Here is a 16,454-nt window from a genome sequence, read left to right as displayed (position 1 = left end):
AAAAAGAAAAATTAAAAAAAGTGACCATGCTGGACCATTATACAACCCACACCTCCAGCCTCACCTGCTCCCCACCCAAAAGAACTTTCAGTGCTCATCATACTCCAGGGTGTCTGAGAGAAAACCAGGAATAGTGTGTGGGGAATTAAGGCAGGCAGGAGCAGCCATTGCATCTTCCTGCTTCCTTCCCCCTGCTGGGATGCCTTACCACCCCCTGGCACTACAACCTGCAAACACCAAAGCTTTGGTTACACCCCCCAACCCAAAGCAGCATCTCCAAACTCCTGCATGGTGGCTACAGCCCAGATTACAGACAGAGCACCACCTTGCTCGCAGGTATCCCACTCAACCTGGCACCTGCAAAGGAGGAGGAGGAGATCTGGGGGCTCCTGGTCCTTGGGGACAGCATGGGGGGACAGTCTCTAACCTGGAGACATAGAGGGGAGGGAGAGTTCTCCCAAATGCCTGCCCAGTGCACAGTCTGCCCTCAATTAACGCAAAATTAATGCAAAACAAGCAGCAAGGGACACAACCAATGCCTGGGCTCCTCAAGGAAGCGATCGTGGGAGATGCTACTCGTTTGGACCATCAATGGGTCTTAGATGACCATGTGGCTCAGCCCTACTCAGCTAAAATCTACTGAGATGATGAAACTCTGTGGATTTGTCAGCTCCAAGAGTGATGGGCCCCAAATTCCCACTTCTTGGTCTGTGACCAGCCCACCTCTTCCTTTCTTTACTGATAAACCAAAGAGAGCTGCTGATGGCTTCGGGGTAGGTTTCAATGGCTCTGGCTGCTCCTCTCTGACCAACCCCACTTTTCCAGCACCTTTCTGACCCGGTGGGCTCTGAAACTAGACTTCTTTTTTTGTTTTTCGGACCACAACGGAGCACATAACTCTGTTATTCCTGGGCTGCCAAGCAATTGGAGCAGCTCCATACCAGCTTTCCCATGCTCGGCATCCTTGACTGTGCTGTGAGCCAGGACCAATCCCTGCACTTGGGGAAGTGCAAACCGATGCACGACAGGATCTGGTCCCCACAGGGTTCTGCCGGCTGCCAGCATCCCTGGTGAGGAGGCTCTAGTCCCCACAGGGCTCTGCCGGCTGCCAGCGTCCCCAGTGAGGAACCTCTGCTCCTGTGCATTCACACCTCCAGCACCCGCCATGTCAAATTCCCTACAGAATTTTTTCATCTCTTAATCAAAATATTGCGTGGCACCGAGTCAAACACAAGTGCAGAAGTCTAAGTATACCCAAATTACCACTTCAGCAACCAGATCTGTAATCTCACCCCAAATTAGTTACCTGACAGGATATATTTCAATATGACAGGGCTGACTGGCACTCATTATGCTATTCCTTGTGTCTTCCAGGGTGAAAAGAAAATCCATTTATATTTAATGAGGATTTTTTTGCAAGAGTTTGCTGAAAAAAAAAAGTTAATTCACTGAAGAACTTTTAAGACCTGGAGGCTGCTGAGCTGGAAGAGCTGTTGTGTCCTGCATTTCACCAGGTTATTCAAATGTTTACAAAACAATAATAATTGCATACACTCTGACAGGCTGGGTGCAAAGTGGGTAATTAGGAGGAAAGTGATTTAGGAAGTTTTAAATTAAAGAGCAGGCGATTACAGGTGAAGCTGCAATTTGACTAGTCAGGGGAAAAGGCTCTTTGTTTTGGCCCAAGCCCCAGGGCACTCATTGCATAAGCTGAGAGAGGAAGGGGTTTGCATTTATTGGTGTTGCCCAAACACGGGTTTGTACACAAATGCAAGTGTTGGAGCTTCCAAACGCACCTCTCTGCTCTCCCGGCTAGCCCTACCTGGTTGCAAAGCACCATAAAGCCAAGGGACAGCTGTGGCTGTGGGTTGCTGGTAAGAAGTAAGGAAGTCCCACAGCAAAGAAACCTTTCTTGGAGGCCAGCTGCCCACAGCTTAGCCCCTGCTGTACGTCCCAGCACATGCATCCTCCTGTGCTGGGAGACAGAGAAGTTATAACTCTTTAAAATACTGCAATAGCTAGGAAAAAAATAACTTTTTTCAACTTTTCAACCTACTTTTGGCAAAGGACGGCTTGGGTTTTCAGTTGCGGAAATCTAGAAGCTATATGGAAATGACTGCAACCCATGAAGGGTCATTTTACCAACCCAGGTCTGCAGAAGAAGGGAAGGCTTTGAGGCAAAACACTCAGCACGCGTAAACTCTGCAAGGAGAGAGGGATGGGACATGCTGGGGCAAGGAGGAGACGCACAGCCGACCTCCACGTGACAAACCAAGTCATGTTTGGCACATCGTTGTTGGGTTGTGATCGGGTCTCCTCTTGAAAGCACCCAAACACAAACCCCTCCAGACCTCTAGACAGAGGATCTGAATTTCCAGTGTCACAAAAAGCAAGCAGTTTGAAAGCCAGCAAAGTATTATTTAACTTAGGAGCCAAGCATCCAACCTGCCTCGGGAGGTAATAAAGAAATGAAAGAAAGAGCTCAAACCTCTTCCCCTGCACAGTCTGCACTACACAAGCCCCATCACCCCTTGCTGGCCACATTCAACTTGAGCTGAGCCAGCAGTCCCAGCTGCCTTCTCCCCTTACTCTGGCTCTCAGTGAGCCAAGAAGATTTGTAGTTCCTCCTGGGAAGCCTGGACTCTGCTCGTCTCTGTCTCTGCAGCTTCTCTCCTCCACAGGGCTCAGCATTTCAGCTCTTTTTTCATGTGCCAGCCTTGCCCTGCAGAGCTGGACAAGTTGTACGACATGGTATCACTCACAGAAAGGCTGAGTTGATACCTTTGTAGACATCTGGGCTGATTAGCTTGTGTCTCTGACAAGGTATGGAAACTTCTGCCTCTCCAGGTTCTAGCCCCTGGTGACATCTGTCCTCTCAGGTCATAACCAAGCACACCCTGTCCATCTATCTTTTACCTTCCATGGAAGCTGATGCTAGAAAGTCTTAATGAGACTTCAGACTTGTTTGCTGCAGCCATCCTATTGCAAGGGGCTTCGCGCAGGAGAAAGGTTTCAGGTAGATGATCATAGAATCATAGAACTGTCCAGGTTGGAAGGGACCTTCCAGATCATCGAGTCCAACCATCAACCAAACACTGACAAAAAACATCATATGATACATCTGCTTGTGGAGCAGGCAGCTGTAGATGTACCACAGACACCAAGGGTGGGGAGAACTGAATCTCCTGCATCCCTGATGATGCTCCAAGGGTGGGGAGAACCAAATCTCCTGCATCCCTGACAATGCCCCAAAGGCTGCAACTCAGACCCCGACAACGTCTAAGCGAGATGGGCAGCAGAAAGGCTTGCCTGGCTGTGGTCCAAGGAAACCGTGGCATCTTCTGGTTTGCAAAAGGCAGCTCTTGCAACATCCTACCTGCCCGGCATCTCCCCTCCAAGCCCTGCTCTGTATACGGAGGACACTCAGATGAGAGGGGAAACCTACTGCACCGGAGTTAATAATTTCTTCATTACATTCTTCCTACAGTGACTCTGCAGGGGGTTATTTTCTGTGGATAAAATGGTGAGCACCCTGGTTCCTGCAAGTTGGAGGCAGTTTCATACAAAAGACTTGAATTCTGCAAAGATCTTAATTGCCAGAGAAGTCGGACACAAAGGACAAAACAAAGCTCTATTTTTATCCTGGCTTTATTAAAAGCCTTTGCTATTAGTCCCTTTGTCTCTCTGTCAGGTAAGGAGAGCCAGCTCCTGACTCTTCCCTGTGGGTATCAGTTTTCTGCAGGGGGATGTTATCTGTGCCCCCATCCCGTCGGGGACCCGACGGGTTTGTAACGTGGCTTTTGGTCTTTGGCCAGATCCAGTTACTGCTGCTCACCCTGGAGAGGAAAACGGTGACACTGAGGGAAACAAACCACCTCAAGGCAAAAGCTCTTCATTTCTGTGAAGCCTTCCTCGTCCTTAAGGGATGGGGTCATTGACTGGTGTTGTCCTTGTTTTATGCACAAGGAAAACATGTGGTCCAGAAGAGGCTTGTCCAGGCTGTCCCAGCAGGGCAGTAGCAGGGACTGGACCTCCTGCCTCAGGGATGATGCTCCATGGCCACTGGACCACACAGCCATCCTCTCTGGTGTCTCACCTCCACTTGCTTCTTGCATCTCTGCCTCTCCTGTGCCTACAGTCCTCCACCTCACATCACTCATACATTGTCCCGCAGTGTCTTCTCCTGCTCAGACACACTCACATCTGGGACCTCACATCGTGGACCTGCCTCCTGCGCATGCCTTCTTCCAGGGCCCTTCACTGGGGGACCACATGCTATGAATTTTCACCCATCTTGAAGGTATTTTGTAGCATCTTCCCAGGTGACCAGAAAAGAAAGGACAGAGATGAGTTGAGTTCCAGTTGGAACTTGGTATTTCTACCCAGGTCATCCCACCATGCAGCAGTTCTTGGGCTTCACCACCTGCTTTCCAGGGTGGGATACATGGCATCAGATGAAGCATCTCATGTCTGCAGGATAGGTGTGTAGGACCCATGATTATTGGTCCTTCTCTTGTGTGGAGCATTTTGAGCTAGTAAATTAATCATGAGCAGGATGTGGCACTGTCACTCATCCACCCGCACTGGGACAGGGCATCCCTGGGATGGTTTGGATGGGTCTTGGTTGGGTTGGAGAGTCCCAGCCTGGGGATGCTCTGCCCAGTCAGGGGCTGGACACAGGTTTCTGGGCTGGTGGAACCACTGGTCTATCCCATTTGAGTTGTCCTCATGAACTATCTCCCCACTTCCATGCTCTCCCTCTTTCTTTGGGCACTCAGACATGCAGAGCTCCAGGGAATGGCTCCAGGGACAGCCACCATCCCAGAGCTGAGATCCCCTGGAGCCCACAGCCCCTCCGAGGAGCCAGCACACAATCAGCTGCTTTAAGGAGGCTGAGGCACCTGGCTGGGCCAGGAAAGGATTATTTTACCAGCTAATTAGCTGCATGCTGATGGCCATTGAGGCAGGAAACAAAAGCAACTCAGTGAGCCGGGTGGGCACGTCTGGACACTGGCCCCCTCCATTATTCAGGGTGGACCTGCATCAGGTGTCACGCCTTTATCTGGGGCTTTGATAAATAGCACTAATCAGCTGGCTGTGAATTATTCACAGAGACCATGGCTCACCTTTCCAAACACCAGCGCCAGGGCTCTGCTTCTCCCCGCTCCTCTCCAAGATTTATGTCTGTCTGTCCTCCTCGTAGAACTCATTCCTGTGCAAGGAGGATGGGCTGTAGCCACAGCACTGGCTTGTGACCCTGGGCTTTAATTTGTCCAGATTGGAAGAGACCTTTCAGATCATGGAGTCCAACCATCAACCCAACACTGACAAACCCACCACTAATCCATGTCCCTCAGCGCCATGTCTGCCCGGCTTTTAAATCCCTCCAGGGATGGCGACTCCACCACTGCCCTGGGCAGCCTCTTCCAAGGCTTCACAACCCTTTTGATGAAGAAACTTTTCCTAATAACCATCCTAAACCTCCCCTGGTGTAACCGTCATTGCCCCCTTTGGGATTCTGGTTGTCTTCTGCTTCAGGGAACTTCAGCCTTTTCAGCCCGTCCTTCAGGCACAGCCAGTTCTCAGTTCCTTGTACCCAAAGCTTGTCAGTCCTGGGGCAGGACATGCCTTGCTGCTCCGGACTCTCCCAAACCCCTCTCCAGCCACTGGGGGCTCAGCTCCACCACCTAAACGTGAGTACCTGTTGCCACACAGATGTCCTGAGATGTCTGAGACGAACACAGGGCTGGGGAGCTTTGGATCTACAGATCTTCTTTGGATCTTCTTTCCGGAAGCTGGATACTTAAAGGGCGCTGGAGATCCATGTGGGCACCTGAGCTGAGTCCTAACTCCCCATGGACACCTTCAATGCAGTGAGAGGAGATGAAGCCCCTTTTGGGCTCCTGCTTCCCAGGGAAGATGTCTTGTTTGGTGTTTGCTGAAGGGTCTCTCTGATCCCAGCTCCTTTCATAGGCTGGGCTGCAGCGATGAGCTGCTCCAGTGGCCCAAAGCAAAGACAGGCAGCGAGGAGAGGACACTGGGCTGGGTCTCTTAATTGCTGAGGGACAGACTGAAGGCACCACTGCCACAGACAGGCTTCGGGGTTCATTCTACCACTGCCTGTAAATGCCAGCATGAGGAAACTGTTTCTAACATGAAGGGCTTTTTAATTTAGTAGAGAGAGAGAGAGAGAGAGAGAATGGGTAATTAAACTCTGGCAAAGCTCTGCAGGGAGGTGCTGGACACTCCACCACTGCCCTGGGCTGGTCTAGCGTGGTCCACAGTGGGGTGAGAGGAGACTCTAACTGGGGAGGATGAGCTCTGCATTTCAGTCCCTAAAGGGAGTTTATAAGAAAGATGGGGACAGACTTTTTAGCAGGGCCTGTAGCAATAGGACAAAGGGTAATGGTTTTAAACTGAAAGAGGGGAGATTCAGACTAGATGTAAGGAAGAAATTTTTCACAATGAGGGTGGTGAGACCCTGGCTCAGGTTGCCCAGAGAGGTGGTGGATGCCCCATCCCTGGAAACATCCCAGGCCAGGTTGGAGGGGCTTTGAACAACCTGGTCTGGTGGGAGGTGTCCCTGATCATGGCAGGGGGTTGGACTTGATGGCCTTTGAAGGTCCCTTCCCACCCAAATCACTCTGATTCTGTGATTTCAAGGCAAATGCATCCCAGAAACCGGAGCAGCAGCTGCTGTTCCAGCCCGAAACGGTGCAAAGCAGGTGAATACACTGGATAAATATTTCTGTTGGTTGTTGCAGGCCAGGGGCAGTTTGTGGATAATCATCCTGAAAGAACCAGCAGCCTCTGATCCACCGATATCAATTTTTAATGGAGTTGGAATAGCAGAGAAATCCCAGCACAGCAAAGAGTTCGTAGAGGGAGAACGGGGAGAGCGGGGCTGAGCTGGCAGCCAGCCTGGGAAAAGAATAGGAAAGCTTGTACAGGATCCAATGAACAAGCAATTAAAAACTGGAGTGTTATCGATGGGATTCAAGGTGGGTTTATGAGGAGATAGGGTCTGTCAAAACAAGCTCGGTTTGCCTCCTCGGAGCCGGTTTGTTTGGTAACGGCAGGAAAGGAGCAGGTTCTCGCAAAATGTTTGGTTCAGCCCTGCCTGCAATCAGCGTTACACACTAATAGGAGCAGATTAATGGAAAAACTCTAAAAACGGGGCATCAGCTGAGAATGTTCTTTGAACGACAGCGCTGCGGAGCAATTTCATTATCAAGCCCATGACTACTACATCGGTGACTGGGATGTAAAAATAACTTACAATCAACTTTCCAGATAACGGGAAGACTGACAGAGCAGTCAACCAGGAGAGAGCGGAGGTGGCCGGGCAGAGCAGCAGGGACCGCGGGATGTGCTGGAGCCAGGCAAAAAGGCCACTCATTTAAAAATTACTATCTGAAACATGTATATTTAGCATGCCTGCCCTGCGTGCCATCTGGCTGCCTCCTCATTTTTTCAACTCTAAAGGAAGCTCTGGCATGAACATGTGCCTGGGAGATGTTGAGGAGACCCTGCTGAGCTCCAGCTGGGGAGCCGTATTTCAAGGGAAAAATGTTATTGCAACGCCCAATCACAAGCAAGAGCCCTTCCTTGGCTCTTTTTACCCTTTTCCCTCTTTAATGTCAGTGTAATTGTTCTGTATGACAATTCACGTGTTCCACTTCATGCTTTTGTGAAATGCACCCATATTTTTGCAGCGACAGCATGGATAAAGGTATGAAACACACTAAGGCTGACAGAAGGGACAGACAAACTCTCCTTCTCTCGTGTTCACTGTTAATGTGGGGGCAAAACTTAGTCTGTAAGAAACCTTGAAAAATGTTCATAAATTTGCACAGAATACCTAAGTCCTGGCAACCACCAGAGTATCTATGTGAGAAAAAATTAGAAGAATAAGATAAATAAACACTTGCAGAATTTGCAAGAGCTGGGGAATGACACTTAGGTATCAACTTCCACCTTGATAATTAACCAAAAGACTTCATTTTTCCTAAGCACATGCAAATTGTGTTAAAACAAATGGCAGCACCTTAGGAGAACCATGGCATAGACACAGCACTGACCACCATCAAGTTGCTGGTGGTTGGTATCTTCACTCACTGAGATGTCATGTTGCATCTCAGCTTCCTTGCCCTTCCCAGGAGACACCACCAAACTCTTCCTTACCCTCCAACCTCTACACCAAACAGGGATGTGGCTCCTGCTCAAGCAGGAGCACCCTCTTCCCACCGGAGAGGACTTGGTGGGGCGGTGGGAGGGAAGGATGGACCACGCTCTCACCTGTTGGTGAAGACTTTGCTGTAGTTGAACACCTGGATCTCCAGAATCTCGTTCCCATCGATGTTGCTTGCCACCGGCCAGCGGAAGGTCTGCGGAGAAAGGATGGAGGGAGATGTCAGACTTGTTTCAGGGTGATGGGGATGGAGCTGAGATGACCATGGAAAAGGTTAACCAGCCTAACTAGCCAGATGACTGTGGAAAAGGGTTAACTAGCCTAACTTTTCCCCAGCAAAAAGGCAGCCAGGTCTGTTTTACAGGAGTCTCAGGAAGAATGTGCCTTGATGCCAAATATTTTATATATATAGTACAGAATCATATAATAGAATGGTATGAATATAAATGCACATTGTATGAATATACACATTGTATAAATGTGTATATATATTATATATATATTATATAGAGAGACACATTTTACGTTTATACATCTATAGATATATCAAAAATATATATGTATATATATAAAAATCACTTTCATTTCTGTTATTTTTTTCACTTCCCAAGGCAAAAAAAGTCCATCTGCCAGGCTAAACTACCTGAGCTGCCTTCAGTTTTCCAAGGCAGGGGTCTCCTGTGGGCTCCTGAAGCCAAGCACACCCCGTGGTCAGGCTGCTCGTGGGGCATGGCCGGGTGGGAAGGTGACGCCCCAGCTGTGGAGGCAGCAGGGTTGAGCCCTGCGTCGCTCACGTTCAGGGTCTTGAAAGGGAAGTGCTTATCGAGCAACTTCACAGGAAGAAATTAGTGACTCTTCAGAAATATGCCAGCACTCGTTTTTAAGCTATTTTTACAGTTTTCTGCAGTGAGTCAAGGAAGCAAATGAAAAAAAAAAAAAAACCCACCACCACCATGAAATAGATAAGAGAACTAGAAATGGCCTCACGAGAGTGATATAATTTTGCTTATGGCCCAGCATCCCGCAGCTGGATTTGCTCTGGGCTCTCCATCGTGGGGATGGAACCCAGCCCTGCCCCTCCACTATGTGCACTGCTCTCTGCTCACTCCTGCCCACTGCTTTGATGCTCCACCAGCTGGTACTGGCTAGGTGGATAAATGCAACCATTTGCATTGCATATGAGTCCCTCAAGGGGCTCCAGGAAAGCTGGGGAGGGACTCTGGATCAGGGAGGGGAGCCCTAGGACAAGGGGGAAGGGTTTGACACTGACAGGGGAGGTTGAGATGAGATGTGGGGAAGAAGTTCTTTGCTGTGAGGGTGGTGAGAGCCTGGCCCAGGTTGCCCCGAGAAGCTGTGGTTGCCCCATCCCTGGAGGGGTTCAAGGCCAGGTTGGAGGGAGCGTGGAGCAACCTGGTGTGGTGGGAGGTATCCCTGCCCAGGGCAGGGGGTGGCACTGGATGGTCTTTAAGGTCCCTTCCCACCCAAACCATTCTGTGATTCTCTGATTCAAAGTCCTGCTCTACACTTCGGTCCTCTCTAATCATAAAATCATTCAGGTTGGAAAAGACCTTTAAGATCATTGAGTCCAACGCTGAGCAGACCCCCCAGCTCAAGTGTGGCTCCCAAGATAAGGTACAGAAATAAGGATGTGTAGGCACCCCCGTCTTGGCTACAGGTTTTATCAGGCAGCAAAATAACACATTTGGAAAGTGCGGTGGCCTAGAAAGCCTCCCCGGATCCCCGCTGGACAGCCGCGCTGACAGCTTTCCACACCGAGAAGCTCGTCCAGGGATGTTCACGCCGCAGCCCATCAGCAGCAAACCCCGGGGGGCAGCAAGTGATGCGTGGCTTGGAGGAACATTGTCCATCTGCCGTGCTCTGCGACCTGTCCCATTGTCCCAGGAGCGCTCCTTGCACACCTCCAGCTCCAGAGGGACCTGCCTGTCCTGAGCCACTAACGCAATTTGCTTTAAGCATTCAGAGTTTTGCCAAAAAATCCTGGGGAATGCAACACAGGGCACCATTTTTCACTGTCAGAAATCATCCCTTCATGGTGTTGTCCCTGGTTTCTTGGCACTGGGCTTTGGAAAGGGGCTCAGATCTGAATTCTGTTACAGATCCTCTGGTTTTGCCTAAATCATGTAGGACATAGAATCATGGTTTCCTATGTTGGAAGAGACCTTTCAGATCATTGAGTCCAACCATCAACCCAACACTGCCCAAACCACCACTGACCCATGTCTCTCAGCACCACGTCTGCCCGGCTTTTAAATACCTCTAGGGATGGCGACTCCACCACTGCCCTGGGCAGTGGCTGGGATGCTCAGAGCTTGGTTTGGATGCTCAGAGCGTGGTTGGAATGCTCAGAGCACTGCTGGGATGCTCAGAGCACTGCTGGGATGCTCCACGATCGCTATGCAGCACCAATCACTTGCAGCAGCCGGCATCTGGCATCCCAACAAGCCTGGCAGAGCAAGAGGAGCCTCCAGCCCTTCAGCCCTGGCAGGGAAGGATCTCCTCATTCAAATCACAAAGGGTTTTGAGATACAAGGCAGCTCCACCGGTGCACACCTCCGTGGTTTGTTATTCAAATCAGTTATTATACTAACAAATTGCCGTGTGCAGATCTATAGAAATCTGCATCCCATTAGCATCCGCAGCTTCCCCCGGCTGCCTCGGTTTTGTAGGAACATGGTTGGAGCCACATCTCCAGCCACCTCCTCGCTGTGCCTCACCGACCCCCCGCAACCCTGGGGGTTGTGGTGGCAGATCCCACCCCACCTGCACCCTGGGCTTCTCCTGCCCCTTCATCCTCCCAGGAAGTTTAGGGGAGCCTGAGGTTAAGCTTTTCCCCTAAAACCTGGGGCGAGGACTAACCCGTGCCAAGGCCACCAAGGAGCAGGGGCAGCTGGGTGTGCCTCTGGCCACGCAGGCTGGGACCACCACAGGATTCATCACCCCACAAAAACATCCCGTGCCTGGAACCAGGATGAAACCTTATTTTTTCTAAAGGTGGGGAAAGTGTTAGAAAGCGATAAACAATTTAAAGATCTTAATATTCCTCATAGCCTCTTGTGTTCTCCAGCCCCTGGGAACGGGTTTTCTTCCATGAGAAACACAAAGCAATCGGAGGGAACATCCATTCCCTTTTGAAAGCACATTTCCATTCTGAATGCGACTTCTTAGCAGCACCTCCATTCCCTGCTTGTGTGGGTGCCCTGATTTCAATCAGCTCCGAATATTTTCCTGGCAACTGCTTAAGAAAAGGCTGCGTTTTAAAACCACCCAGAACTTGGGTTTCAATTCCTTCTCCCTCCCTTTCCAAGCCCAAAGCCGAGCACTGAAGGCTGACACATCACCTGATGGGCACCCAAAGCAGGTGAATCGGTTTGTCACCTTTGGAAGGAACCAAAGGATGCAGATGGAGTTGGGGAGACTGGGGGCTGAGCACCAATAACTGAGGCTCCGGGAATTTGAAAGAAAGAGGATTTTTTCCCCTTGAAGCAAGGACGAGCAGAGCCAAGAATCCAGTGGGATTTGCCCAGTGGCGACAAGCAATTTTTCCTGCAACTTCAGTGCAAACAACATGAATTTCTTTATCTGTTTTCTAATTAACCACCCCAAAGGGAAATGCTGTAGGGCTGCTCCTACACCGTGGGACACCCTGTGTCCTGAGCCCCAGCCAGACCACAGCCAAGAGACCCATTTGGAACCTGCCAGGAGAGACCCTGGAGCAGACAAGGAAGATGCCAACACACTTAAATCAGGGAATGGGTACGTCCACCCGGACAGGCAGTCACAACAAAACAAACCAGATGTGGGAGATGCACCGGGAGGAAAACACATCTTCTCTTACCTCATCAAACCTGGCCTCATCCTCGCAGTTTTCAAGCACTCGGGTGTAGAAGGAGAGCCCTGGAGAGGGGAGGGGAGAAACAGGTTGGTTGCAGTGAAACACCATGGAGTTCAACCAGGCCAAGTGCAGGGTCCTGCAGGTGGGTTAGAGTAATCCCAAGCACAAATCCAGGCTGGGGATGGAGGGATGGAGAGCAGCCCTGCAGAGAAGGAGTTGGGGGTTCTTGGGGGAGGGAAAGCTGGCCATGGGCTAGCAATGTGCGCTGGCAGCCCAGAAAGCCCCCCCCACCCTGGGCTGCATCCCCAGCAGCGTGGGCAGCAGGGAGAGGGGGGGGATTCTGCCCCTCTGCTCCGCTCTGGGGAGACACCCCCCAGTGCTGCCTCCAGCTCTGGGGCCTCAGCACAGGAGAGACATGGACCTGTTGGAGTGGGGCCAGAGGAGGCCACAGAGATGCTGGGAGGGCTGGAGCCCCTCTGCTGGGAGGACAGGCTGAGAGAGTTGGGGGGGTTCAGCCTGGAGAAGAGAAGGCTCCGCGGAGACCTTCGAACCCCTTCCAGTCCCTCAAGGGGCTCCAGGAGAGATGGGGAGGGACTCTTGATGAGGGAGGGGAGCCCTAGGAGGAGGGGGAAGGGTTTGACACTGGAAGAGGGGAGATGGAGATGAGATGTGTGTGTGTGTGTGTGTGTGTGTGCAAAGATGGTGCAGACAGGACACAGCCCAGGAAAGAGTCTGAATCCACCTTCTTCTCCCCCACACCAGCACTAAACACCACATTAACCTGCTTTAAGAACTAATTAAGAAGGTTCTTCATGAGTGCATTTAATTGTTCTGTGTTCGAGTCTTGTCCCATCTACTGCAGAGCAGATGAAACAGAGCACAGGGATGGGGATGGCAGCAGCATCTGCCGTGGCTTTTACATTGGTTGTACAGGGGCTCCTCAAGCTTTGGGTCTACACACACCAGAAGTGTCCTCAAAGCCAAGGGATGAGATTTAGCACCAGCTGTCGCCCCCAAAAACTCACCCCAGCTCCTGCACAGAGCAGAGGGTCCACACAGAGCAACCTCAGGGATGCAGCCACCTGTTCCCACCCCGATGGCAGCATCCCTCCACCAGCACTGCCCCGGGGCAGGGACTTGGGGAGGACCAGGAGCTCGGGATGCGATGCCTGAGCAGGCAGGGGGGCCTCGAAAGCCTCCCATCAGCAGGACAAGAAGAGGAGCTGCTGGGGAGGGGAATCCCAGGGAGAGCAGCCAAGCTTGGGCATTAGTTATTAAAATAATCAGGTTTTCCCAGGGAGCCCCAGCTCAAAGGTTGCCCCGTGCTTCCCGCAGCTCTCGGTAGGATAACCTTACCCACTCACGCTCCCCCCCCGCCCCAAACCAATATTTCTAGTTAATATCCACTTCATAACTCTGCAGGAGGAAAACTTATAAAAATGCTAATATTTAATCACTGAATCACAATTGAGGCTTTCCCTTCCAGAAAGGAAAACTGTCTCCTGGGTAATTAAAAAACAACCTGAGTGCATGAGCCTGGTTTGGGACCAGCATCGCACAGACAATGTGTCATCGGGGAAAGGGGGTGCCAGGGACCCCCTTACTTCTGTGGGGTCAACTTTGACTTCATTTTACCAAAAATTTGGGATATTCTGATGGCACGGCTCTTGGCAGGGGATGCCCCATCCCCATAGCTCGTTCCTTGTAACTATTCCGTGTAACTATCACACAAGGAGAGCCAGAAAAGTATTTTGTCACATTTTCTGCATCTGACCTGGGTAAAGCAAACCCAGGAGGTGCATCCTGTGTCCCAAACCACCCTCCCAGTGCCCTGCCCTGAATCACTTCACCAAGGATGCACGAGTTTCTCAGGGATTTAGGCACACCACTATATTAATTTCATGCCAGGTGACTCTGGGTAAGGGTGGAGAAGATCTAAGAACCTCCCTGGCTGCCTTCCAGTGCTGGTTCCCTCCTTGCTTTCCATGGGGTGAGATGGGAGCTGCAGTGGGATGCAGCCCACCCCACCTCACCCAACAGAAGGGGCCCGTAATAGGAATGGGTCCACTCCTCTTCTGGGATGAAGCCACCAGAAGTAGGGCCACAGAGATTCTGGGAGGGCTGGAGCCCCTCTGCTGGGAGGACAGGCTGAGAGAGTTGGGGGGTTCAGCCTGGAGAAGAGAAGGCTGCGGGGAGACCTTGGAGCCCCTTCCAGTCCCTCCAGGGGCTCCAGGAAAGCTGGGGAGGGACTCTGGATCAGGGAGGGGAGCCCTAGGACAAGGGGGAAGGGTTTGACACTGAAAGAGGGGAGATGGAGATGAGATGTGGGGAAGAAGTTCTTTGGTGTGAGGGTGGTGAGAGCCTGGCCCAGGTTGCCCAGAGAAGCTGTGGCTGCCCCATCCCTGGAGGGGTTCAAGGCCAGGTTGGAGGGGGCTTGGAGCAAGCTGGTGTGGTGGGAGGTGTCCCTGCCCAGGGCAGGGGGTGGCACTGGATGGTCTTTAAGGTCCCTTCCAACACTTTTAATGATTCTAGGACCCCACAGCCTCCCAGGTGATGGGACAGGCACCAGGTGCCAGAGGCACATCAGCATCTCAGCCTTGGTGTGGGCTCAAGGGGAGGCTGCAGAGCGCCCTCACGTAGATACAGGACCAAACCTAACGAGGAGACGTGCACAGGTCAGGGGGTGAATCAGCTGTATGGGAACACACAATGGAAGCAGTGTCTGGGAGAAGACATTCCAAGGGGGACAATCTGCCACCTGAAATATTTCTCCTAAGGGCATGGCTTAAGACAAGCCAACACGGTGGGACCCTTCCAACTCCGTCCTCTCCCAATCAGCAAGCATCATGGCCATGTTTAATTACAGCTGTATCATTATCCACCAGTGCCCAGTGGTGCTCCAGGGGATATCCGTGAAAGGTCTCCCTTATTTATGTGTAAAATCCAGAGAGGAGGCCTCTCCAAGAAGCTCTTTATAATTCCATCTGTGATCAATTAGCTGACAAGCTCTCTAATTGCACCAGGGCACAAGTCCTCTCCTTCACAAATGCAATTAGGCTGGTCTAAGAGTGAAAACTCTTTTACGGTCAGGCCACGACGCACCCCCGAAATGGGCAGGCTGGAGAAAACCCACTATTTTTCTGTTCTTCCCCTGCAGCCTGCCTGAAGAGCAAGGATTTGCAGAAAATGCCAGATTCCTCCCTAGTTGAGTTTCACCAGCAGAGCCAAGAGGCAGAGGTGGAGAGCTGCAACAGCAACAGATTTGGGGTGTTGGAGCCCTTTTCAGCCAACCTGGAACATGCACAGGGTGGCTGCTGGGGAGTGATGGGCACCTTATGGGTCACTGGACTTCAAAACCAGCCCCAAATCTCCTGTGAACAACTTGGGGGGGGGGTCATCAAGGCAAGGGATCTCATTAGTTAAACCCCCCCTCACCTCGACCTCCAGGGGTAGGAGCATCCCCTGGGAGTTTGGAGAGTCAAACCCAAGGCGATGGTGGGAGATGAGTCCCTGATGCTCAGGGGTGGGAGTGGATGTTGGCCGCCTCGCAGAGCCCACCTCTCCCCTTCCGCTTCCAGACCGGGAGCCGGATAACCTGGCACCTCTCCCCGGTGGGTCCAGAACTGGGAGCTTCAGCCCCTGCCTCAGTTTCTCCTATTAAACGCCAATGGTGCAGCTATAGCTGGTGGGGGCTGCTGGGAGCGCGGGGATCCCTGGGAGAAGAGGAGCAGCGTTCTCCCGTAGCCATCCCACACGGCTGTCACTCTCAGGGACGCTTTTATCAAAGGTTGTGATTTATGCGTCTCCCACCTGAGCTGAAGCGGAGCAGCATTCAGGAGTGCTGCCCACCCGCAGGGATGCACATGGCAGCCTGTCACACCGGGGTCCAACTCTTTTCTTTAATGTCTTTTTGCGCAATAATAGATGATTTTGGCTGAATGAGCAGACACTCACCTGAGGAGCTTTTCCCGAACCCCCAGGCTGTGCTGCCTGCAGGAGGAGGATGGGTGGTAGCTCGACTCCATCCCTGGAGGGTTCAAGGCCAGGTTGGACAGGGCTTTGAGCAACCTGGTCTGGTGGGAGGTGTCCCTGCCACTAGGGCAGGGGGTTGGAACTAGACTGGATGGTCTTTAAGGTCCCTTCCAACCCAAACCATTCCATGATTCCATGACTAGCGAAGAGCATCCCTCTCTGCAATGCTCAGTAGCTCCAGAAAAACCGGGGCGCTGAGGAGTATCAGCAAAACACCCGACCTATCAGTTGCTGTAAGGAGCACTGAGGGAGGCCAGGCTGGTGAAAACCAACACACTCCACACTAAAGGGGTCTAAAGTTCCCTCTAGAGGCACTGGAGAAAGGCAGGAGACTCTTCCCTCTGGAGACTGTGGCACCAAAACCCAACCATCCACACC

At 51.6% G+C, this 16,454-nt stretch overlaps 1 protein-coding gene across 3 annotated transcripts in view; it reads right to left on the bottom strand.

Moving 5' to 3' along the window:
• The window catches only part of OTOF (otoferlin), an 82,411-nt gene that overhangs the window by 64,348 nt on the left and 1,609 nt on the right, over positions 1–16,454 (bottom strand). For all 3 annotated transcript variants that reach the window (XM_074153966.1, XM_074153965.1, XM_074153967.1), the window contains exons 2-3: positions 12,048–12,106; positions 8,299–8,387 (exon numbers count right to left, since the gene is read on the bottom strand). In XM_074153966.1, the coding sequence (XP_074010067.1) occupies positions 8,299–8,387; positions 12,048–12,106 (148 nt within the window). The remainder of the gene's footprint in view (positions 1–8,298; positions 8,388–12,047; positions 12,107–16,454) is intronic.

The sequence above is a fragment of the Numenius arquata genome, chromosome 9, assembly GCF_964106895.1.
Source record: "Numenius arquata chromosome 9, bNumArq3.hap1.1, whole genome shotgun sequence".
Lineage (NCBI taxonomy): Eukaryota > Metazoa > Chordata > Aves > Charadriiformes > Scolopacidae > Numenius > Numenius arquata.
This window is presented reverse-complemented; position numbering and strand designations above follow the sequence as displayed.